We start from the raw sequence: 26,574 nt of genomic DNA, 5'->3' as shown, positions 1-26,574 counted from the left end.
TAGAGAAACTGTGATGAAATGAAATCTTGAACTGAGAAAAACCATCGGTTACTTACACTGGACTGCAAAAACACATTCCAGTTTAAATTTAAGTGCCACAAAACCTAAAATAGTAATATATTTTATTTTAATATCATTGATAGCCATATTTTATACTTCAACTTATTTCTAGAAGGCCTATAGCACTGTGCCTTTTAGAAGCAGGTTAGCATGTGTAAATTATTTGGTAATTAGGCATGTGTTTACAACTACCCGTGATTAGATATGAGTGGGAGTGGCTGAATAGGATCCATTTTATGCTACTCATTATGTTCTTAGCTTGTCGCTTTCATGTAGATGGAATAGGCTCTGGAAGGTTTGCTTTTCCTTGTGAACAGTTGTTGGTATTCTGACACACAAGATGTTTTATTCAGGGATTTTTAGTCATTGGTTTTAGATATGAACAAAACGTTTGATTCAGAGTATGATAGTTACTTGAACTCATTTTTAAAAGTGGTTTCCCAGAGTTTTCCAATGGAGCAGAAAATCCCCCCAAAATTTATAATAATTAATTCGTTTTGGTAAAATGATATCAGCTATTAAGATTAAATGAATAATAAGCCATCTACGAGGAAATGCTTTTTGCCACTTAGTTGAACAGAAATAATTCGAACAAAAGGTAGCATGATAACGTGATTTCAGGTTGAATAAGTGATGCTGATTTCGGAAATACTGCTTGACTGAATCTCACCCCCTGTCTTTTTCCTTTTTGCTTCAATCCATTTAAAATTTCCTTTGCGAGGTTTTTATTCTCTTGATTAAGGTGTGTCACGCTGATCACCGTTTTTATGTGTGTGGTGATTTTTCATGTATGTATAGTTTGAAAAAAATTAAATGTTATAAATGTTTAAAAACACAAGTGTTAGGTTTACAATATCAGCCAAATACACATTTTCAATCTTAAATGTTTTTTTTCAATTTTAGGTTGTCGGTTCGGTAGCCACCACTACTCTTTTAAACATCTGTGGTTGGCCCCTATTCAGTTCTTCTCTCCTCAGATACCACCTACTCCTGTTGTTTTCCTCCTCAAAGTTATACGGCTGCATATCTGTAATTGTCCAGAAGTTGGCACAGATATGGAGAAGTTACCTGAACTACATGCCATACATCATTTCTCTGCACTGTGTTTTTTTCTGAGCTAGTAATGGTGAACAGGTCAGCGACCCAGATCTCCAGAAGGTCGCTGTGTTACGCTTTCCCACGGAGGACAAGATGACACATGATGCAACTTGAGTGCAGAGGTCTTTGCTTGTTTCTGCTGTGACTTGCCCTTGGTGGATGCCTGCATGTGAAATTCAGATAGGAGAGGAGGCAGAAGAAAGGGAAAAGATAAACAATATTGAAAGTCTAAGAAAGAAGGGTGCAGGTTTTGTGCTTTGGGGCACAGATTCGTGAGGCAATATTTAACACATTGTGTAAAAAGTCAACGATTGTGATTGATTGTGTGCTCATGTTCATTTATGTCTAAAAATATTATAGTGTGCCTTCATACATGTTAACGTATGTGGGAAGATAAGGAGTCTGTTTGGAGAGGGTATGCAATAGGAACTCTCAAGTTCAAAGTTTGGTTACTTCTGTTTGATGACCGTAGATAACGGGAGGTTTTTCATTATGGTTCAGGGCCCTTCATTTTTTTTCATGATATCCCAACACAGGACAAACTGAGTTAGGTTGAACTACTGTACTGGGCTTTACCCTGAAAACCAGATTTGATTGAAAAGGAAGGAAGATTTGGGAGAAGACTGATAAAGAAAGGGGACAGACTGATAAAGAAAGGGGTGTACATCCCTGAGTTAGTAACTACCAAACAAATGGATGAACTCATTATGAAACAAACCCACTCAGAACATAATCATCCATATATAGTTTCCCAGTTTTACAAGTGCACTGCACAGAGGGTATTATGGAGGCATCTATGTGCTTCATCAAAGAGCATTTCATTCTCCAGTAATGTACACATAGGCAGTTAAAGTATCTGTACGCTCTTATAGACCCTCAAGGAAGGTAAAGAACATTTGGCTCGAGAATCTGGCAAATACTTCAGATACCGTAGAGAAATATACGTAATGGAATTGTTTTCAAAATGAGTGTGACTCATAAACATGGCCGAGGTACCGAGGCGTTTGTCTTCTGACTTAGTATATGGTTAATTTTCCACATAAACAAATGAAGTTAATTATAATGAAAACAAACATTCCGTACATATTTTCTGAAAGCCAGTTATGCGTCTGCTTCTGTTCTAAGTACTGTGATACAAAGGCAGGACAGACCTGTTCTTCAAGGTTTATACTCAGATCAGCTGCTTTGAACACCCTTGGCTTAACTAGGAAAGTATAGCATTCCCAGGAATCTTTCCTTCATTAGTACCACCTCGATGACTATAAATATCCCATGGCATGCTCTGCAACTCACTTATTTTCTATGTTTTAGCTAGTTTGAGAAATCCACAATCTTGTGTTAAGGACACACAATCTTCAAGAGGCAAGAAGAGTAATTTAAACATCGTACGTTAAAATTTATGTTCAATTTTCTAACTATGCCAAATGCTTCTTTTACATTCCTATGGCTTTCTTAAATCTCTCTACCCTTGATCTTTTAAAAAACTTTTTCTTCAGTTACAGTTGACATTCACTATTATTTTATATCACTTTCAGGTGTACAGCATTAGAGCTTAGACATTTGTATAAAATATATCGTGAATAAGAGTGTGCACTTTCCATAGCTTAGAAAAAGCCCACAAAAGCCCACAAAAGCAATTCTACATAATTGTCAAAAGCAGAAACGTAAGACCTGCAAAAAACAGACGATAGGATAATTTCGTTCGGCGACTCTTTTGCGAATGTGGAAAATTAATCCCCGAAGGACGCAAGGTCCTCCAGAAATAGTGGCTGTTTTAGGACAGACGCCAGTGTTCCTGTCCCCGCCACGTGTCTTGTCTTTCTTGTCAGTGAACATCCTGAGTGAGCTGAAATAAATCTCTCCAATTCTGATACCAATCTTTGACTTATAAAATATTACAGGGGACATGCCTTTAGGAAAGAAGGCATTATGTTCTTTTTTTAAAAAAAAGTACTTTGTGTCATTGTTTGTATCCATCTAGATTTTTTGGTTCATAATCCATATAGTTCTCTGGCACTGACTAGAACTATCAAGAATGTTTCCATTCAGTGTAAGTGTTTTCTAAAACATTTTATGATAGATCACATTAACATGACAATTAACTTCATTTCACAAACGAATGTTAACTAATATCAACTTAAAAGATATCACCCAGATAATAATAACTCCAACAGCTATTGGTTTAACACCTCTAGTTGTGGCAGCCCCTATCCTTAGCTTTTCATGACTTGCTGATTTAAGCCTGTGAAGTAAATGCCATTATTCTCATTTTCGTCGTGTAAGGGAGAGGCTTGGGGCTTTATCTCTGCAACATACCTTCTTAGAACTGAAATAACTTGTGCAGGATTGCGTAGCCCAGACATAACAGACTCAGAATCCAGTCTTTATCTGACGCTGATGCCCAGTCTTTACTCGTGTTGAGTTAGAACTCCCCGAATTTTGAATTCCAAAAGTTCATCTGCCTCTTAGTTGTTAAGAAGCTAGATACATTTTCACACTGAAACAATGCTATCAAATTCACTTAATGCACAAAGTAGCCTAAATAATATAATTTAGCAAATTGACATTTTTAAAAACTGTGTGTCAGGGATCCAAGTATTTGTCCTTGTTTTTATGAGAAAATTCATTCTTTCCCGAGGAAGGAGAGAGTGAAACTGGAAATGTTCTTTGGCCTTGGGTTTCACCTGCCAGTTTCAGTCTTGTCACCAAAGCTATAACCCCACCCACCTGTCCCCAGGAACGTGGTTTGCCACCAGTAGGAAGGGAGCTACGTGAGTGGTCATACCTGTCACCATGGTGACAGCTGGTCCTACTATAGGCCTCTCACCATGAGGACCCCATTGTGATTCCTGGCTGGTCAGAGACAATCCCGTACACGAGTGCACCATGGTCTAAGCACCTACTTACCTTCTTTAACTCCAGGTAGCCTATCACTCCGTTGGGCGGCTTAGCTCAGACCTCCCTACAATGGACTTTCAATCTCACAGAGGGGCCTACAGTAGGATATCAATACATGACCCCAAGTTACTTCTTGTTTATAGTTCTAAGTCTAGAACAATTAGCCCCCCCAGGGTGATTTCTCAGTGGACCAAATTCAGTTTTGCTCCTTAGATGCGAGATCTGGAACTTGGACAGAGTGTCCAATGCACAGACTGCAGTTAATATGCTCCAATAGTTTACCCGTTTTGGTGTTCTCAGAATACATCAAGTAGCGATATACCCAAGTATTCAGCAGTGTCCTCTGGAATTTTTTATAGAAATATTTGTAACATGAATACATTCATTTGAATAGAGTTTGAAGTCAGGGCAACCTTTTTTTTTTTTTCCTGTTGTGTGGGCTATTTATTTTAACATATTAAATGTCACCTTTCTTCTACAATATATGGCATTTTCCATAAGCAACTTGACTGTCAGAAATCATCTGAGTAACAGACATTCCTGTTATAGGAGGGACAGGCAAAATGATGGAAAAGCTTCTAATACAGTGTATTGTCTGCTTTGATAAGGAGCTATCTTTTGGCTTCATGTTCTTAAAACTGTACTTTTCTCCTCTCCCTCAAAAAACAAACAGCAGCCATAAAACAGAAAAACAAACGTTCATCCTTCATCTTAATTATCCTATTGTTGATTTATTTATAGGTAGTCAAATTAATTCATAAGCCACAGTGCATCATAGTAATTTAAGTGAACAGTTTGTCATAAATTCTCATTCCTCTGTGTTTTGGGATGTTTAGAAGTTTGTTTTACAACTGATTTTATATCTCTTGCATAATCATAATTCTGTAACTAAAATAAATAGACATTAGAAAAAAGGTTTTTTCCTGTGCTGCTGCAGCACCACCTGGGAGCACGCCAACAGAGAACGGGGCTCACACATACAGTTGAGTTTCCTCAGCGTCTGATGGCCAGTATGATCCAATTCCATAAATGTTTGCTGGGAAGGCCCCACTGTGCATAAGCGTGCTGGGAGGTGTTCAGAAAATATCTATGGAGTTGAAAATAACTACAGCATAATCGCGTAACCCAACTTGCTACACAGCGTCCATGACAATACGTGTGAAGGATGGAAAATGGAAATGCCTAAGCATTTCATCTGATCAGAATCGAATCAGAACACATCAAAACAGCTGGTGTTCTGTGACTCAGACTCAATCCACCGGTGTTGAAGCACCTCATACTTCTTTCTCTTTACAGTTTCACAGAAGAGATTTAAACCAGTGTTATGGCCTTCTTTTTTTTTTTTTTTTTTTTTTTTGGTTAAATCACTGTTTTGAGCTCCTTTGCTTTTGTGTTCTAATACCAAGGAGTGAAACTGACTAATATAAAATAATAAAATAAATACGAATAAAAGCAAGCATTAAAATAATTTTTAACCCATGTTGCTCCATTTATGTTCAGTAGACCATATGCTCGAATAGAATGCCCTAGAAGAAACACAGAATTTTAAGGTTCTGTTATGAGATGAGCGTAATTCTCCATTACCAGTATTTATGCAACTTCCATATAAGGCAATGGTTATTGCACATTTCTATCTAAGTTATCATTTTTGTTTTAATAATTGTACAAATAACAGTATCTTGGGAAAATCAAGCTGAAGTTAGCAAATGAAATTTAAAAGTTATGTGTTTTGGTTTCTGACACTAGTTCTTCTCTTTGTTCTGATAGGAACCTCTTACACCATTCTTTGGCGAACGCTGTTCAGCAGTGGTGACCTCTTCCAATCGAATACTCTACAAATTATTATCTCTGGACTCCCAGCTGACACCCTGCCGGAGGCAAGAGCTGCTAAGCCAACTGGAACTGTGCCTCTTCTGTTGTCAAGGTTTTTTTCTTGCAGAGGAAAAAGAAAGAAAAAAAAAAAGATGAAGTTGGGCAAAGTGGAGTTGTGCCATTTTCTGCAGCTAATCGCTCTTTTCCTGTGTTTCTCTGGGATGAGTCAAGCAGAACTCTCAAGGTCAAGATCCAAACCCTATTTCCAATCGGGGAGGTCCCGGACCAAGCGGAGCTGGGTGTGGAACCAGTTCTTTGTGCTGGAGGAGTACATGGGCTCAGACCCCCTCTATGTAGGCAAGGTAGGGCATTTCGCCTTTCCAGGGTCACAAACAAGTATTGTGAATGTCTGTGATTGGATGGAGAACTGGAAGGTTTTTGCTTTCGGGTGGAACACATGAAACTCTCATGCCTATAAATAGTTTCTGAAGGTTTTGGCATTGGTGAGCCACTCTGAAATTATTATACAAGTATTGTCCATAAAAGTGAAGCATCACTTAAGGAGTGATGCTTTATTCCTAGAAATAGAAGAGGATGTTAAGATGCCTGGTTTATCATGATTATGGCATGCCAGTAAACCTATCATTTGCAAAATTAGAGCAGGAATATTCACTAATCCATCAAGAGTAGTGGATTCTTATAGTCAGGTGACTTTGTAGTTTCTTTTGGGGGGTACTATGTAAATGGTGTCCATACTAATTTTATGCTTACCTATCCTTTCCTGATTGTTGCAGTTGAAAAACTGCAAAATGAAATGATTGAGCCTATTGCCTCTAAATTATGAGCAATTCAAACCCAGTTTTCCCAGTAGTGGTTGTATTTTGATGGATTTTTTTTTTTAATTTGCTTTTTTAAAATTTATTTTTGGTTAAAAATGAATGTAAACAGAAGTCAGAAGTGATATCATACCACTGGTGAGCTGTGTGTGTACATTTGTTTGGTGGCCAAAATGATAGCCAAATTGAGCCTTTTTGTTTTTCAAAGCTTCTTTCTGTTTGAACATTTGGGCAGGATTTGTCATGTGAGCACCTTCTGAACTGAAGGGCACATCAAGCTAATGTGGTTTTCCCCCTAATATCCTCATATCATGGCTCCAGTCCCTCGTCTACTGCAGGTTTGATATTTTCATTCTTGTAAAGATTTCCTGAATTTCTCAGTTTGGTGATGAACACTGACGAATGTTATGTAAATAGAGTGCATTGGCAAGAAATCAATACATCTGCATTTTTACTTTTTTACTTTGTCAGTTTTATGTGTCTATTCCTGATAAAACTGTTGAATTTATCCATGAGTGACTTTTCAACTTTTAAATGATCAAGGAAGAATCTTTGCTATTTATTGGATGGGTTATGTTTACATTTGAACCTTAAGGGTGAAAAAAATCTATTTTTGTTGATGGGTGCCTGCATATCAAGGTAATGTTTATTATTTTAATTTAATGCCTATATAATTTACAAATACTGACAGACATTTATTGCAAACAAAAGGATGTGAAGAAGTCCATGGTTTCTAGGAATGTGGATTAGGATTTTTTTTTAGTCCAGAGTCAACCTTTTTTTGCACTAAGAAAAGATAATGTAAGTACACAAGTGTTTGCATATAAATTTTTCATAGCCATTCTACTTTTATAAATAGTACTGTCATATATACTGTTCATGTACAAAATTTCTCATTTTCTTTTAAACGAAAAGCAGTAACCATTATGCAGTGTTAGTGACTAAAAATCTAGATTTTAATTGTATTCATTTTTTAGTGAACATTTAACAAATTGATCAAACTTTTTTAAATGCACAGATCCATGATGTTGAACTAATTCAGAAAGAGTCAGGAGTTATTAGGTAAAATCATGCTTTTGTGAAAATGTAAAATTTTCTAAAGACAACTAAAATATTCACATTAATTTGGTTTTAAATGGAGTTGCCAGAGTGAAGTTGACTTTTGTTAAAACGTTTGAAAATACTCTTTTTTAAAATTTAACAGTCTTCACATAATTCAGAATGTTTATATGCAACTAATCCCGATGAGTCAATTTAAAGTTATGAAAATGCATGTCCCTAAGGTTACTTCAATTCCAAAAGTGTATGAAGCCACTGGGCAATGCTGTTAGTTTTCTAACAGAGATTGTGTGGGTCCTGATTAGGTAACTAGAAGTGTTTTGTGCTTACCTTTTAGTTAATCGGAGCGATCACGTGGCAGATTTTATATGACAGGAAAGGAGTTTGTGTTTATGTCTAGCATGAGATATACTTGGAATTCAGTATAGATGCTCATGGTAGAATGTTTAGGATGGAAGAGGGTTAAAAAAAAAAAAACAATCTTAAATGAGTAACATACAGAACAAAGGCAGTAAAATAACTTGAGATGGAGAGAGAATTTATAGACAAGAGAGACAAATGAAAGGCCTTACTGGAGCGATTTGGATTTGCTCTGGGAAAGGTGGCAGAGAACCGGAGCACTTTGGATTGTCCACATGAGATATCAAAATGAGTCTGTCAAGGTTGGTGGGCTGAATAAACAGAGGTACGAGAACAAATTTGACCTTGGTACATTCACCTGGGTAGATGGAATGGATATATTTTTATTTTTGCTAAGTCGAGGGAAGTAGGAACTATGACCAGGGTTTTTTATAAGATAAGGATGAAAAATTAGAGAAAAATATGTGAAAGGATAGATAGGCAGGTAATCAATCACGGGAAGAAAGAGGGAAGCTAATCGGTACTTTTCACAGACATATTTAACCTATGCTAGTTAGATGGCCACACTTTTAGTCTTTCTGACAAAATCTGGCTACTTAGGTAATTTGGAAAATATAAATGATGACTTTGATGAACTTGATGGCTTAATGTGATCACATGATGGATAAGTACAGTGTGTGTCAGATTGACTTCAGTTTTATTGCAACCACTTCCTACTAGTTGTGTAACTTTGGGCAACTTGCTTCATCGTCTGTAAAATGGGAAAGATGCTCTCTACAACTCAACTCTCTTGCTGGAAGTAAATGAGGTCAAAATATTTGGAACATACAATCAATTAATCTAGACATTACGATATGTATCTACTTTACTATATATTATAAATGAACTGAATTATGAATAATCTGTTGTATTTTGTCTCAAATGTGTATTTGTGATCTTTCAGATGAAAGCAGGCATTAGTATATGAACTAAGTAGTATTTAAACTTATGGCAATTAACTAGAGGAAGGGTCTGTGTTTTATGTGCTTAGAAATACATCATGTCTTTATATTTGTTTATGATTAGTCTATGGCAAAATACAGTTCGTGGGTGAATGATTCAATCCTTAAACACAGGGCTGTCAAATATCGGAGAAATCATGTCTGTAAATTGTTTTAGACCTTTGAATTTGCAGACCATGGTCATGGCTGGTGGGCAACAAGATAGCTTAAATGACTACAGTAAATAAAATTTGATCCTTAAAACACTGAAGATAATGAAGTCACAAGATGACTTGTGACTTTATTTAGCCAATTCACTGGGTTTGTTTAACATGGTAACCCAAGACCAATGTAGGACAGTCTTTGAAGGGGGCCAGGAGTGATTCTAGAACCCTCACCAAGAGACATCCAGGGCATAGAGTTCCTGGGCTGTGTTCGAATGTGACCTTTATCATTAGGATCCCACCTTCCCTTGTGCTGTGAGTTGCTAAGCTGCTGACTCTAAAGGTATAGGCTTAAGGAAAGAGTCATTAGATCTTACTCTGATGGAGTTTTTTAAGTAAGGTATAGTTGACATCTAACATTAGTTTTCAGTATACAACATAATGATTCAGTATCTGTATATATTGCAAAATCATCACCACGATAAGTCTAGTTAACATTCATCACCACACATAGTTATAAAAAACAGTTTTTCTCGTAGTGAGAACCACTCGCTTAGCCACTTGGAAGCGTGCCATATAGTGTGACTAACTGTATAGTCACTGTGCTGCATGGAGTTCTGTGTTAAAGAATGACTGTGTGCCTCTCCTTAGGAGTGTTTCTTAATCACCGTCAGTCCTGTTGTCTTGTCCTTTTATAGGGAGGCTGAGCTGGAGAGGCCTTCCTTGTCTCCCCATGACTATGTCAGCCTGAACCGGCTGTCTGCAGAATGTAGGAACTGACAGTTTACAGCCACCATTGTATTGCTTTCCTAGTCCAGTCTTTTCCTCACCTTGACGATTCTCACTTAACATCCCCCAACAACCTGACAAAAATTTTTGTCTACAAAACCAGCCAGCCTCTGTTCCGGGTGTTAAGTGTGTTCCATCTCGCCTCACCATCATGGGCTGCCAGCCAACTGCCGCGCTCCAGACCATGACTTTCCCCGAAATGTGTGCTCCGTGCCTCTTCCACAGTCTGCTTCTTCAGCTGTTAACATCACTCTGGTCTTTTCTGCTTCCTCCCCACTCATTCAGGCATAATTTATTGCTATTACCCTGGACAAAATCAAATACATAGGCATGCAGTGTGAGATTCACTCTGCTCTAAATTTCAGCTTGCTCGAAAGTGTCGGTGAGCCTCTTGGATGCATTTAATTACAGCTCTGCTGCATCGCTCACTGTGAGATTCTATGTCTCCCGATCGGTAAAGCTAGGTTCAGTGTTCCAGAAAAAGAAAGTCTCATCTTGAAAGGTGTGTTTAAAAAAAACAACAAAAAAAAAAATTGAGTTAGGAATTAGATTCCTTTACTGGGCAAATGTATATGAGATAAACAAAAAGAAAATAATGAATCCCAAATATATATTACTTAGGGAAGCACATATTCATCATGGCAAAATTTATGTTTTACAGATTTTGGAGGGGAAACAGCTACAAAAGTGTCCTCTTATTATGGGGATTACCTAACATTGGCCTCAATCTTAGAAGACAGCAAACAGAGTTTGTTTTTCCTATGCATGTGTAGAAATTCCATTTTCATGACATCTTTAGAACCAGAGTGAGTTGTGAAGACCTTGTCCTTCTCTTGTTACTTTGCTGATAGGAATGGGGAACTCTTGATGACTTCAGAGGGAATTTGGACCTGGATCAGCTCCATGGGACGTGGATATGTTCAGATTCTTAGAAATGCTTTTTGGCAGTTATTCTTAGCCTTTGTAATACTCCAGTGTAGCTATAAAGTATTAAGTGCACTTTCTCCACGTAAAATCAACACTTTTCATTTTATTTTTTATTTTTTATTTCCTTTCAACCATAGTGAAATAAAGTATGTCTGATTTTGCCACTAAAATGCAGAAACCTACCATTAATTCAGTTTAATATTGTTCATTTTGTCTTCTGAGTTATCTTAGGTTAGAAAGAAAGTCATGATCACCAAAGGTTTGTCAGATGAAACTACATAGCTAAGAGTAGAAGGAGAGGGGGCTTACAGTTATAAACTTAATTGTAGTCAAACTGGATAGTCTAGATTGGCTCTAAATTTTCTGATTGTCTGTGTTGGTCAAAATAATTTTAAAATGCTGTCTTCTTTATTGCTTTTTTTGTGTGTTTAATACACACTTGCAACCATTTGGTGATGTCAAAAGCAAATATTTATTTATTTATTTTTTAAAGTACACTGGTTGTGTTTTACATTGTATTTATGTTGTTGTTGTTTTTTATTAAAATTTATTGGGGTGACAGTGGTTAGTAAAGTTACATAGGTTTCAAGTGTACAATTCTGTAATACATCATCTATATATCACATTGTGTGTTCACCACCCAGAGTCAGTTCTCCTTCCATCACCATATATTTGATCCTTTTTACCCTCTTCTACCACCGTTCTCCCCCTCTTATCCTCTGTAACCATTATAGAGTCTGTGTCTATGAGTTTTTGTTTTTTCATTTGTTTGTCTTGTTCCTTTGTCGTTTTTAAGTGCAAGGCAAGAGAAAAGCTAAAATGATGATAGTGGACCTTTGTATAGTAAGAAAACTATAATTGTCTGAAAAGCTCTCTATGCAGTGCTCCTTGGTACAGTCACAGGATCTACAGCAGTCTCCGTAATTCACCAAAATAAGTGACAGAATTAGATAAACAGGACAGTCACTGAACTTTGGTGGTTCAAGTGTATATAGATAACTACAATACTGGGAGAAATTTCATCCTAATCTGCATGGTTTTTACATGATTTATACTGATTATATGCTAAACTGAGTATGATCACAGGAGAGAAACAGTAGTCTATGTAAATACGCTCAACATTGAATCCCAGAAGTTCTCTCTAGCATCCTGTCCAGCCTATCCTTTCATGTTCTCTTCTTACTATAAGACCCGGTCTTAGTTTACTATGATATAAGGCCGGGTCTTATGTTAGGTCTTATGTAATATAATATAATGGGATGTGACGTGATGTGATATGATATAATATGATATAATGTAGTAAATACTGGGTCTTATATTAATTTTTGCTCCAAAAGACACATTAGAGCTGATGGTTCAGCTAGGTCTTATATTTCGAGAAACATGGTATGTCCTTTGTTCTTCAAATACTTATAAATACCTACTCTGTGATAGGTGTTGCGCTAGATAGGAGAGTTTATAAAAGTAAAATCTTCTTAAAATTCACAGTCTGGTTGATAAGCTGTGTAGGTAACCAGATAACAAGGGAAAGTGGTGAATTGTACAGCTAATCTACAGATGTGGGGTGGGTAAGAGGAATTCAGTCATGGATCTGTGGACAAACACTTGCATGAGATAACATGGCACTCCTCTGCGGTTTCGTATTCCTTTTATACAATTTCCACATCAAAGCAAAAAAAATCCTTTTAGAAAGTAGGACAAAGTCTTCTAAGAGTATATTGGGGAAAGCTTTATGTAGTAGAAAGGTCAGTAAATATGAACCCTAGGTTATACTTGCAAGTTTTTTGGTGTTTTCTATCCTCTCATCGGTAGGATGGAGATCAAATAGGTAAAATTTTAAAAAACATTTTATTTTGAAAATGATTGCAGACTTACCAATAAGTTGCTAAGTATTATTTCAGAATCCAGCATCTCCACATGTTAATTTTACATGACTACACCTATTATTAAAACCAGAAAATTAACATTGGTATAATACTGATTACCTATCAACAGATCATACAAAAATTGTCCAATTGTTACAACAAAGTGTTTGTTTTTTGTTTCTTTTTCTCCTGATAGGAGGCAACCTGGAATTATATCTTGATTTTGTCTTGTCCCCTTCTTTTTCTGTCAGGCAGTTTCACATTGTCATTGTTGACCAGTAAGTTGGTGACACAACTCACAATCAGAGTTCCGTGTTTTCTGTTAACTATCCATTTCAGGTGACTGTAGCTTGGACACCTTGTCAGGAGGTACAGGACATTGATGTGACTCATTCGTGGTGATGTTGACTTTGATTAATTGGTTAAAAGGTGTCTGCCAGATTCCTCCACAAAAACAAACAAACAAACCAAACCAAACCATACAAAAACACATATCTGGAAGTTTTGAAATCTTGGAAGAGATATAAAATTATCTAAGCTGTCATAATGGATTGGAATTAATATTACTGCTGGTTCAAGGGGGGATGCATTGGATGATTCATTAAGGCCCATTGTCCATTTTTAGGATGACGAGTGGCTTCATCTGAAATGTGCGTCAAATTTAAATCTATCCTACTATCAGGTCACGTCTATAAATTTATGTTGTACTTGATCTTGTTTCTCAAAAATCACACCAATTAAGGATTTATCAGGGAAATTATTTCTTTTTTCGTAACCATGCAATAATATTCTCTATAGTCCAAGATTCCAAAAACCTGTCTACTGATCTGGAGTTAAAACCAGAGCTTTCTCCCTCATTGCGTACAAAATATAAAGAACTGTTTTACACTGTAAGGTGTGCCACTTACAATTTAACACTCGCAATTATAAATAAAACATGGTTTTCGAAAATAATAGATACAGTCAGCTATGGTACAGAAGGGGCTCAAGAGTATAAAATCCAGTGTGTTATGTTTTAATATATTCACGAGAGTTGGAATCTAAACAGTGAATAGAATTATTTTTGATATTTGAAAAGATTCCTCCTAATAATACTTTTTAGATCCTATAACATTTCTGTTTCATGGTCAATACTGACTGCATCTTTAGAAGAACCTTGTGAGTTAGAAAGGAGGTATTCTTATATAATACTAGAGATGAGGTTAGAGATACATTTGAAAGTAAAACAAATAGAGAACAATCATGAGAGCTACAATTTAAAAGAATTCAAAAGCAAATCTGGATGTTCATATCAATTCTGGCAAGTAAATTTCTGAAAAATATTTAAGATGTTTTATGACTATGAACATATTTTGTTTTCCTGCAAAGCATCAGGTTTACTTGAGTTATTATCAAGCCCTTTTAATATATGTTTTTGAAATCTTTACCTTTAAAACGGCATGTGTTCAAGTAAAACAGATACACTTACTAGGGCTCTCAAATCATTACATGTCACTTCCTAAAATTTAACAAATCTTGAAACTGAATATAGTTAGAATAATAAGCAATGGTAATAATGGGGAGGTTAAAATGACATTTAGCCAGCACAGAGAAATATTATAAGTGAATCTTAGAACAGAAATTTCTAGGATAGGGTGTTCAAAAAGAACAAACTATTGACAGTCTGGGAAGAAAATATTTAGGACTTTTTCTCAATTTTTAAAACATCTCAGTCTTTAATAAAAGAATTCTAGTTTTTGGTATATGAAATGTACAATACATTCAAGGAGCTTTAACTGGCACAAATACACTTTCAAATAAGTGTGAAGACCATTAGCCCACCTCATAAGGGGTGTTAAAAAATTAAAGAGCCATTTGTAACTAGTTGGAGCCACACTGCAGTGCCATATTCCAGTGAACTGGTGTGGAACCATGGCGGTTGGCGTGGGTTGAGATAGGCTCAAAAGTCAGCTCAGGTTCCTTTTACATCTCATAGCTTGACATTTCAGTCAAAGGGAAGAAGATCTGAATACATTCCATAAATAATAGCTAGAGCAAAGGAAATTGCCAGGAAAATACTCATATTGGACTCAACCATTATTAGGTGTTCCCAGACCAAGACCTGGAAAGTAGCCTCTGTCCACCACACACACAGGAGAGAGAGCCCAGGAGGGAAGCAAGACGGTATGGTGAGGCCATCTACATTTCTAGTTAAGTTAGAATCCTGTCTTCTGTGAGATAAATGCAGAAGAGCGGTTTCTCAAGATGGGGCTGTGTTACAGGAATGGTAATTACAAGAACCAACATGATTAACTTCATTCCAGCAAGTTGTGTGTGTAAACAGTGCACAATTATCTGATAAGAATGCTTCCCTTAGACTGTTTACTTCTCAGTTAAAATGCCGACATGTTTTAAGGTATTTAACTGAAAACACACAATCAAGATTTGGACAACACATACATAATGCTCAACAGATGTGAGTTTAAGAGATTTGTGATGATCACCAGTGAAATTAGTCAACCCATGCTTAAATTAGATTTTTCTGACTTGTGAGTCATTTAAGGGTTCGCAGTGGAGCAGAGTCTGCGTAGAGTGTAAAAGATTATACATTTTCTACTCGGTTTTTTGAAATGAGGAAGAAATGAAAGTCAGTATTTTCTTTTCCCTAACATATCGAAGAAACTCAGCTCTATCTCACATTTACTCTAACCCTCACGCCGTTTATATAATTTTTTCAATTGAATTACAACAGCTGAATTGAGGAGGTTAAACTGATTTTGCTTATTTAGGAGAAATAGGTACTGGTAAGCTGTCCTCACTGGGACACAGTTTAATTCTAAGAAAAGTGAAGCCATGAACAGCTAAACATGGTTGGTGACTAATGGAATAGATCAGGATTATCACATGGCCATAGCACATAGTGAGAGCTTATTTCTAATATTGAAATCATACATGGAGTGTATGAAGAAAGACTGAGCCATGTCTAAAAGAAAAGTACATCGTAGAGCTGATACACAACCTTGGAAAAGTTATTTTTATAAAGATTAGCATTGAATGATGGGATAGTATAAAACTTGATGTTGAAATTAAAAATATCAGCTTTATCATAAAGAATGTTATCTTTTTGGTCGGTTATTATAACACCTGCAAGTAGGTTTTAACCTATGGAACAACAGCTGTCTTCCAAAATCAACAGTGATTTTGGGAGAGTAATTGTGGTGTGATCTGAAACAAGACTGCTTTCCCATTGATTAGATCATTCCTTGAAGATGTGAGTACAATTGATGATGAAAAATATACACAAATGAATGAGAATTCAGGGTTAAGGTCAGAGGAGAAAGTGCATTCTGTTTAAGATCCAATTAGGATTTCACAATGGAATTTATTATAAAAGTTAAAGGGCAATAGGGCACTAATATTGAAATGATTAATATCTGGTAATATGGAATATATTGTTTTCTGAGCGCCTCTCTCTTCACACTGTTTATGACTTCTCATTTATGTTTAAATTTGATTTCTCTGTAAATGCCAGGCACACTGATAAAATCTAGTTTTGCACGGTATTTCATTTTTAACTTTCTACTTAGAGCTAAGGGATGGATGGGTGGGAGAAGTAGAAACTTAAAGAGGAAGGAATTTAAGCTCTTTCAGAGGCTTCAGCAGTCATACTAGTTCTTACTAGTTTTCCAAGCAATGACCTCTCTTGGAATTCAGCAAAAAATGTAATTTTGGTTGTGAGATACACATTGTCACATATCATGTTTTTTTTTTCAAATTGTGCCCTTATATTGAAATCTAAATATTAATACAAATATTTGCATCAAAAAGAGAAGTCACACTTTACTTTTTAAATATTACAGCTACTCTGGCCTTTAAAGCTCATTTCCTCCAGTCTCTCTGTATTCAGGGATTCTTTGTACCTGGATAAGTGATCAGGCAACCTTGGTTCTACTTCTTAGAGTTGAACTTATGTTGAAAACTCACATTTTAGAGTCACAGGAGCTGGGCTTGCGTACTGGCTCCGGCAGTCATCAATGGTGTGACTTCGAGCAAGGAACTTATTTTCTTTCATTTTCTTATAAAATAGGAACAACAGTAATAACCTCACAAGGCTGTTGTAAGTGTGAAAAGAAAGAGTAAATATGAAAGAATCAAAAAAAGTGTAAAATGAAGAGAGCGCATTTCCAAAAGTGAGTGAGCTTTGTGAAGAAAGGAATGGTGTGGAATCCAAGCTTAGTGCCTGGACATCCTCCATGAGTGGTCACCGAATGCATGGAAAGCTGACAAAATCGTGTGGGACAGTGAGTGTTGTTGTGAGAAGATAGTGGGTTTTAGGACAACTCTGAATCTGAGGAACTTGAATTATTTTTAGCTGTTAAAATATTTGAAGGCCTCTATTTTGTTCTCCCTGCTCCATTTAAAATAAATGCTTGAAAAGATTAAGTAACTGCATCTCAAGCATTTTATTGGTCATGTCCAGAACTGTCCACAGATTAGGCGGCACTTGTTTTTCATTGTCCTGAAATATAACTATAGGGATTAAACTTTAATAGTTTATAACTGATCCAGTCAATTCACAAACAAGAAAAATCAAGATTTTTATTTCTCTTGCTGTGAATTCTGCTCATTAACACAAACCATGATTGCATTACCTATTATTGTGGTTAGCATGATTATGTCTTGAGGAAAAGAATGTAAGAAAAAATTAGGGCTTGAGATCCAATCTATATGATCATAAAATAAGTAGTGTATATGCTGAAAGGAAGCTATAATACAATTTAATATTAACTAGGAAAACAAAAAGTGATCTCTACAAACATTGTTTTCTCCAGAAAAAAAATGTTAAATGAGGAGATTAAAATATCGTCTTCCGTAGCAAACTCTGAAAACTTCCTGCACAGGCCACTGTTTTCTTTCTCTGACTTTTCCCTCCAGGTCTCTTAGTACTCTCCTTTGGTTTTACAAGTTAAAACAGCCTTTTTCATAAATCATAGGCTCCCTCCTCCAGGAAGAGAGACAGCTCATTGCATTGCTGATGGAGCAAACCATTGTGGGGCCAGGATGCTACATTTTCCACGTTACTGGTCTGATGCATCTAAGTGGGCACGATTTCCTTGGGGCTGTCATTGGTATTACTTAAAGCTCCTACCATTTCCTCACCCATTTCTTGGATACAGTTTAGTCTATTGGAAAGAGGTGGGACCCCAGTGGCAGAGAGGCCTGAATTTGAATGATGGTTAGCCCAACCCGATGACCGGGATCACAAATTTTACCATTCCTAGAATCCCTGTGAGGACCCTGGCCCAATTTTAAAATCTACAATAAACCCAGCAGTAGGAAATAAAGATACAAGAGGTGGAGGGAAAGGCTTAGGCTATTTTGGAGCTGTCTGGAATGTTCAATGCAAGGGATAGCAGGGATATTTCAGTTGGTTTCCCGAGGTGAAGCATGTAGAGGATAAAAGGAAATGGGGATTAGATCCTACAAATAAGTGCTTAAGAAAAGTAAGATGAAAGTTATTTGTTTTGCTTTCTCTTAAGGGATTGGAACTGATATGGCAATCTGTATGTTACATGACCGTTTTTGGATATGTTACCTAATACATGTGGTAATGAATCGGTAGCTTATTCCAGTACATTTAGAGAAAGTTGAACTAGTTGTTAAATCCTGTAACTCAGGTTCACAAATAGAGAGATCCGGGTGTGAGTCTCAGAGCCACCATTTGCTTGGAAATTATTCAGCTTCTATCTGCTTAATCTCTGTAAAATGGGTTTTAAAAATAGCTTTTATGTAATAAAGTCCTTAGAACTAAATAAGGTAATATATGTGAAGTACTTCACGTTTGATAGAGAGAGAGCATTCATTAAGGCTTGGCTGTTATTGTTAATAATAGTGATACCTATCTTCTGCCTTCAATCACTACTTTCTATAATTGATCTGAGTCAGGTATTTTCTTTTTAAAGCATATTTTTAAAACAACACACAGTCTACGGAGAAAACAAGGATAAACCCAAGCAAGATTCATCACATTGGCACACCGCGTGTCCACAGACAAGTCCTTTAAATTACCGTTTCTTGTTCTCTCATCTATCACAAAGGGACGGCCGTGCCACATCTCCCTATGACGTGCAAAGTTGGAGTCAGAACCTCTGACGGATTATATCTGTTAAAGTACTTTGAAATATATAAAGTAGTCAACCTTAAATAAAAGTTATTTTTAATGGGAGGAGCAGTCATTAGTTATCTTTAAGAATATTAGGGTAGGAAAAGAGTTCACAACACCTGTGCCCTTCTTTGGTTAATTATTGATGAGTAATATTTGGATAATCTCTCTTGGTGATTATTGATGCATGATACTTTGATGTATACCATAAAACCTCTTCCAGGATTTGGCTGCTGTTTTATATTTTATATATTTAGAATCAATATAGTCAGATTTAAAATGACATAGGACAGCTTTTCAAACCATGTATTTGAAGAAAGGGCAGGGCACACACACACACACATGATTGTTTTATTCTCAAATACATTCTAAATCTAGGACGCTAATGACATCTTTGAGAGTTTCCCAGGAGGCATGAGATTCCTGTGCCATTAGGATTCTACTGAAGAAAAGTGATGCTTAATAGAACTAGATAAATGGGATTGCTTGTTAATCTCTCAGTTAATTTTCTTTCTTTCTGTCTCTTACGACTGTGCCTTAGGTCAGAATTTCATTTAGTCTGAAGTTTGGCTCAAACCTACTGCAAGGGTTTACCCATCTTATACTCCATTAAGTCCTGAACTTGGAAACCGAGTTTGACTAATTCATTTAGTCATTCAGTTCCAGAATATGGTAACATTTAAACATCTCCAGTTTATGTGTTGAGAATGAATACTGCTTGCAGAACATTTTTGGAGTACTAAAATTTTGACATTTAGAGGGAAAAAAAGGTACTGAACATCTTGATATAATTAGAATATTTGTATAAACAGTGTTTTTCCTTTGTGTCATTGGACAGATAAAAAAAAAAAGAAAAGCAAATATTTTGCAATTCTGATAGCCCTATATGCAGAAGGAGGACCACAGAGAGTTAATATTAGGTAATATTGCTGAGCTTTTAGTAATTGCTATTGCAAAGGAATCAATTCAGGTAGGCAGGTGATCTAGAGTACAATTAAAGAAGAAACAGAAGGAAAAGGAAGGCTTGAAGTTATTTCACCCCCCCCCCTTTTATAAATTAAATAAAATGCAACACAGGATTCTGAAATAAACCATCCAAAGGCTATGTGATACAAAGGACAAGGGATTTCCTGAATAACAATTCTGCATAAAGCTGAAAAAATAAATCTGTAGATAAGTATTCATGTAGAAAAATAATCATGTCAGTTGAATATATCCAAACAAAAGCTACATGGATTTTAGGGAAAAGCCTATACATTTGAGCGTGAAAATAAACAAGGTTTCTCGATAAAATGAATGCTAAACCCACCCAAAAGCTCATAGGAGGCTTACTACTGTGTTTCCCCCAAAAATAAGAGCCTGATCATCAGCTGTAATGCGTCTTTTGGAGCAAAAATTAATGTAGGACCTGGTCTTGTATAATATAATATAAAACCGGGTATAATATCATATGATATACTGGGTCTTATATAATATGACATAAGACTGGGTCTTGTATAATAAAATATAATGTAGTGTAATATAATTATAATACTGGGTATAATCCAATCTAATCTAATCTAATATATAATATAATATAATGTAATATAATATAATATAATATAATATAATATAATATAATATACCATGTCTTATATAAGACCGGGTCTTATATTAATTTTTGCTCCAAAAGATGCATTAGAGCTGATGGTCTAGCTAGGTCTTATTTTCGGGGAAACATATAAGATCTCTGCAGTGAGGGAAACCTGTAGGTGAAAAGAAAAACTCTTCAAATTTGTCCATGCAAATGGATAAATCTATGTTTTATTCATCCAAATGGAAGTATTTAGTTGAGTGCAGACAGTACTCATCCGGGCTTCACAAAGGCTTCTCTGCTCATTGACACCATAACTTGGGGTAATCTTCATTCTCCTTTATCCCCTGCCATAAAAGAAGTGAGAATACTAATAAGAATTTGTACCCTGCTCTCATACACCACCAAAGTGTAATAACTATTACTCAGCTTGCAAAAAGGTGTATAAAGGTATGGTACATAAGTGGGGCATATTCTTATAGTAAAAATAAGTGTACATAAGAATCTTACAAATGATCCTTTTGTTGGTTTTGTAACAATATCTGCATAGAAAGACTGAATTCTTTACTTATTTTTTCCAGCGTTGATTGTTCATCATATCTCATTGAAAGGTGTCTTCAGCCAGTTGGCGATTTTAATCTGTATATTTCAGAGAGTCAGTGACTTTCCTTTTGTATTTACTTTATACCAATTTACAAGAAATATATGCTAAGTATACCTAAGTGACTGTCATCATATTTTTTTCAAAAACGGTGCCATGTGAATTCAAAAGCACATTACCCTGAACTAATACGGAATTATGTAAACGTGATGGGGCGCGTTGCAAAACCAAAATAGGAAAACCTGCGCAGAGAAAACTGGTTCAGTTTTATTCCTAGGGATGCAGGTCACCCTTCATTTTTCCCCCATCTGAATTTGCATGAATGAGTGTGAGCACCTCTTTCTGTTTTGTGCCCCAGGTGCCTCACCCTTCAGGAGGTTCTTGCTGTCAGGGAAACGCAAGGATAGAGATACTTAGCACTTGTCTAAGAGCAAATTCATTCTTAGACCCTGCACCCTGAACTGTTTTGCTTCTAGTCCTGGCCTTTTGTCAAAGAAGCCAAGAAGAGGATTTTTCTCTGCAAATCCCTGACACAAATTCATTTGCACTGGTTATGGTCTCCACTTGAGGCACATTCGGTCCTCACCAATACTTTTGGCAGTCAGTAGAGCTGTAAAATACATTACGTAACTGCCCAAGATGATGATAGGATGGGGAGAACTGACAGCCTCTTTCAGTACTCCAAAAGGAACATCTGCCAACCTTGAATTTAAGACTGCCTTATGGCTGTACCGTTGCCATTTTATCAGAGAATTGACACTGAATACTCAGATTCGATTGTGGTGCTTCGTGCCCTTTACTTTGATTGGTCCTATTCAAGCGTTCTTTTTGTGATACCTTTCGGACGGACTGAATTTTGTGTCAACCACAGTTAGCAGATGATAAAAAAATAATTGAAAAGAGAAACATTGATTTAAATAAGAAATCAGGTTAACATCATTTAAATTTTTCTCTAAAATAGAATGACTATAATCTGACCATGCATATAAATTTCATGCAAATATATGCAAATGTACATATGATAACTATTTTTTACTCTAAGCATGTTATATACTTAAATGTAGTTTCTTGGTATACATTTAGAGCTACTGGAGAAAAAAATAATTTTGCATCTACAAATCAACCTTTTAGACATTTTAAAAGGTGATATATTACCAGAAAGAAGGGGATACTAAACAGAAAGACTATATGCAATTCAAATCCTTTTTATTTTTACCTTTGTCACTTCTTTTCCTCTCTCTTCTTTATCCCTTTTTTCCTACCATTCGTCAGCCACATTTTGATACCTGCCTGATGCTTAAGGTACCATCTTAAATAGAGCAAAAAGGACTTTGCACTCCTAACTACCATATTGGTTGATATTTACTTGCAGGTAGAAATGGAATTCAAGGATGACAAATGTGTTCAAGTGGAGCAGAATTTTCTGTTGGAAGGGTGGTTTTGTTGTACAATTGATTCTCGTATTTATGATCATTATGTTCTGTAAAGACGTCGCAAGCACCGAATTAACAAATACCGAACCATTGCTCCTGTGGGAAATACAGGGTGAGGTTCTTGTGAGCCTCTCGTCATAACGTTTCTGTGAACTGATCAACACATAACCTTGTTTTATGTATGTTTCTGTTTAAAGACACCTTGTTTAATATGTACATATTTATAGTTGATTATTAACATTGAACGCACGGCCAGTGGCGTTGTAACTCATGCCTTAAGAAGGCTTAACGAACACATACATACTTTTTCCCTCCTAAGGCACATCACAGTTGTCTTGTGCCTAGGAAAGTGTACAGCGTACTATTAAACACTACATTTGGGGACCATTTTAAATGCAAAAGCACCAACAAAAAGCATGGAAATACAAAAAAACAAAAAACAACAACAAAAAAAAACAACAAAAAACAACATGGCACGAAACAGACTGCAAAATGAGCACTTGTCCCTATGTCATACTTCAATCCTACAGACATGCCAAAGAGTCTCAGATATCCAAAATGAAATCCCGTGGACTTGAGTTCACCTGTGTATCTGGGCCTTGGAATGCTTTCAAATTAAATAATGAACAATATTCTATGGAGAGCAAATAAAAGCCCTTGTTTACAGCAAGAGAGATGAAACAAGAAGGCAGAGCGTTACGCCGTTCAACCTTATTTGAGAACAGGCAAACTGGGAGACTTAAATTTTATGCTGCTCTGCTTGTGTCCATAAATGACCACCAACAAATAAATGTTAGCAAGTAGGTAAAATCACAAATACGGAATCCAGCAATGAGCAAGATTAACTGTATCTACTTTAGCATGAGCCATGTTTTGGAACACAATGCATGAACCTTTGAACATTTAGTTTTTAGACAACAGATTCCTACAAATAAATAAACCAGGGGAGAAGTGAATCAGTAATGATGAAGATAAATTAACAGCAAGATAATTGCAGAGCAAGAATAGCGACAGTGGAAAATTCTGAAAAGTATTTCAGGTATTTCAGGTAGTGTAGTGTTCCTTGATGTAATGGCAATAAACGACAGATCAAGTGTATTTTAAGGAAATGAGTCCTAGGTAACACATCCCCGGGTCTGCTGTGGAGATATTGCCCGTGACCTGCCAGGATGTGTAGAACTTAGTTTGTTGTCCGATAACAACAGATGTCAAGCACTTTTGGTAGCGTCTTTTGACTCCGTCATCACTAAATTCTTTTGTGTTGCCACGTTTGCTATTATGTCACCCTTGCTATTCATGTATGTTATCTCTTATTTATGTCCTTATAAGCATCATAAGTCCCCTCTGGAATCAGGTATTCAGTAGATAGACAGGTGGAGAAATACACAGATGATGAGGAAATTGGTCTTGTGTCCTTTTGTGACCTTTTCAGCAACTATAATTCAATTAATGGCTTTTGTGTTGATCTTCAGTTAACTGGAATTGGGTTAATTTATTGCAAAATCCACTTACAAAGCAGTATGTTTAAACTGTGATTTGACTGAGTCCGATATATTTTATCTAACATAATTATAACGAAACTAATTATTAGAAAACCATGATATATACAAAATAAGCACATGCGTCATATATATCATTTAAATGATATATATATATATATATACATATATCACATATATCATTTAAATGATATATATGACGCATGTGCTTATTGATATATACATATTTGTGTTGGGTAATTCTCAGACCAAAGGGACATGTATAACATATAGTTCTCTACAGAGACAGAATGAAAACTGGATCATTTCCTTAAAATATGCTGACAATCTGGTAGAGAAGATTATATACTGTGTTCAGTACAATTCAGTAAAAATGTGTCTGGTTATAGTGATAGCATGAAATTCATTGTATCATTATTGAGGCAAATGCTGGTCATTTAAGAACCACATTCTCTAACTCAGAATACTTATTTGTAGAAAATACATTAACAATAAATTCTTCACTAGCATTCCAACACAGCTCTTCCCAGTGCATAAATATTACATAATATGTAGCAAAAAAATAAAAATAAAAAATTCTTGGAAAAACAACCAAATTATAAAACAATTAAAAAATATCTAATAGTGTTTGGGGGACTTAATATATATCATTTTCCAGTGGCATTACTTTTAGAGTTCACTGTCTGCATCATGGAGGGAATATTTATTAATTTTATCCTGATTTTGATATTGTCTAAGAAAGGAAAGCATGAAGAGTATGATTAAGTGCTTTCATTTAGAAGGAGACTTATTTCCTACACAAGGAAACAAAACAAAGATTACTACAATTTTAAACTTGTAAGTAATATAAGAAATACAAATTTCAATCTTAAACAGAGAACAGAATTTTTAAAGTAACATATTAGAATAAGATGCTGAACATTCACGTTCAAATGTGTTGTAAGTAATAGTAATGTTTATTGCTACTTCATGTTTCTCCTCCACTGGTATACAGAATCTTTGGTTCACTAGGCCCAGCAATATTACCTGGCATATAATAAATTGTGGTTGTTAATCTGAGTTAAAGCTGCCCATTAATACGGTTATAACCATGAACTGGTAGGGAAGCCATTTTCATGGTAACATTTAACACATATTCAGGTTTGTGTTTCTACAGTGAATGGACCTGATTGTATAATGGAGATTGATGACGAAGTACTTTTCCAGCTACATATCTTGATATGACACATAACATTTCAGGAACATCCCTAGTGTTGAAAAAAAATAACCATGGAAAGTTGAGTTTTGTGGGTTGTAAAGCTTCATATGAAAAAAATATAAATGTTGCTTTTGGACATTTCACAAAGTTGCGATTGCATTGCTAAACCTGCCACCTCCCACTGCCTGGCTCTGAAAAATGGCCTGTGTAAGTGCAGGGACCCACTCACAAGCTGCTTTGTCTTCAGAGGAAACCCACGCTGCAGAGCCAACCATCCATGTTTACTGAAAACGTTTAACTGAAGATACTAATATGATGTCTGTGAAGGGATTGGCTTCTCGTTCCAAATGACGTTGTGCAAGAATAGCTGTGAGGGTTGACAGCTCTCTGGGTCAGATCATTTCCTTGCTTTCATGCCCATTACTGAAAACTCATTAATTCTGACACAAAACTCATATTTTTATGTGTGTTGACCAAGACAAAGATCATGATCATAAGCAACATTTATTGATACATGTGATTTGAAAGTCATACACGAAATACTTACATTTTATGAAAAATTACGTATTTTTAATTTTAGCAGAAATCTGATATCTATGTGTATGTATATACATGTATGTGCAAATATGTAGAAAGAGCTTTTCTAGCAAAATGTTTCATGTAATCCGTGTTTTAAATTCATTGAATTATGCAGCACCCATCTAGGTGGGCATAGGTCGGGGAAGGATTGATGATGCTTTGATTTCGGGGGAGTGGCCGTCAGCTATACTGCATTGTTGTTGCTGCTGGTGGAGGTGGCATTGTCCATTCCATGTAACTGGACAAGAGTTACATGGTATGTGTCATTCATTCCACAAGTTATGGCAGGAGTTTTCCTACAAACATGAGGATGGAGAGTAATTATTAAATACAAGTAATATCTTTTAAGGAACTCTTAGCCTACATTTCAGGGATTTGGGATAAGTGGGCAAGGTATAGATAGAAGAACGAAATTAGAGCTGCTTTAATTTTGAATTCTATACCATGAAAGACTTGACGGGTGTCCAGAAGGCAGGGACAACAATGTCAGGAGCCAGAGCTATAATCACCTGCTTTTGGGACTCACTCCTTTTAGGTGAGCTCTTTGAGGAGGGGTCTGTGCCTTTTGTTTTTGCATTTTCAGCACTGAGCAGATGGTTTGATACAAGTATTTTTAAAATATATTACACAGACGGAATATAGCTAAGAAATTACAGTTTCTAAGTAGACTGAGACTAGTAGTACTATGTACTCAGTAGATG

The 26,574-nt window shown here is 36.0% G+C and overlaps 1 protein-coding gene across 4 annotated transcripts in view; it reads left to right on the top strand.

Moving 5' to 3' along the window:
• Positions 1–26,574, top strand: part of CDH7 (cadherin 7) — a 130,194-nt gene that overhangs the window by 6,427 nt on the left and 97,193 nt on the right. For all 4 annotated transcript variants that reach the window (XM_081078197.1, XM_081078196.1, XM_081078195.1 and 1 more), the window contains exon 2: positions 5,824–6,230. In XM_081078197.1, the coding sequence (XP_080934323.1) occupies positions 6,021–6,230 (210 nt within the window). In that variant the 5' untranslated portion in view covers positions 5,824–6,020. The remainder of the gene's footprint in view (positions 1–5,823; positions 6,231–26,574) is intronic.

Source organism: Rhinolophus hipposideros (assembly GCF_964194185.1).
Source record: "Rhinolophus hipposideros genome assembly, chromosome: 17".
In the NCBI taxonomy this organism is placed as follows: Eukaryota; Metazoa; Chordata; class Mammalia; order Chiroptera; family Rhinolophidae; genus Rhinolophus; species Rhinolophus hipposideros.
Note: the sequence above shows the minus strand (reverse complement) of the source record. Positions and strands in the feature narration are given on the sequence as shown.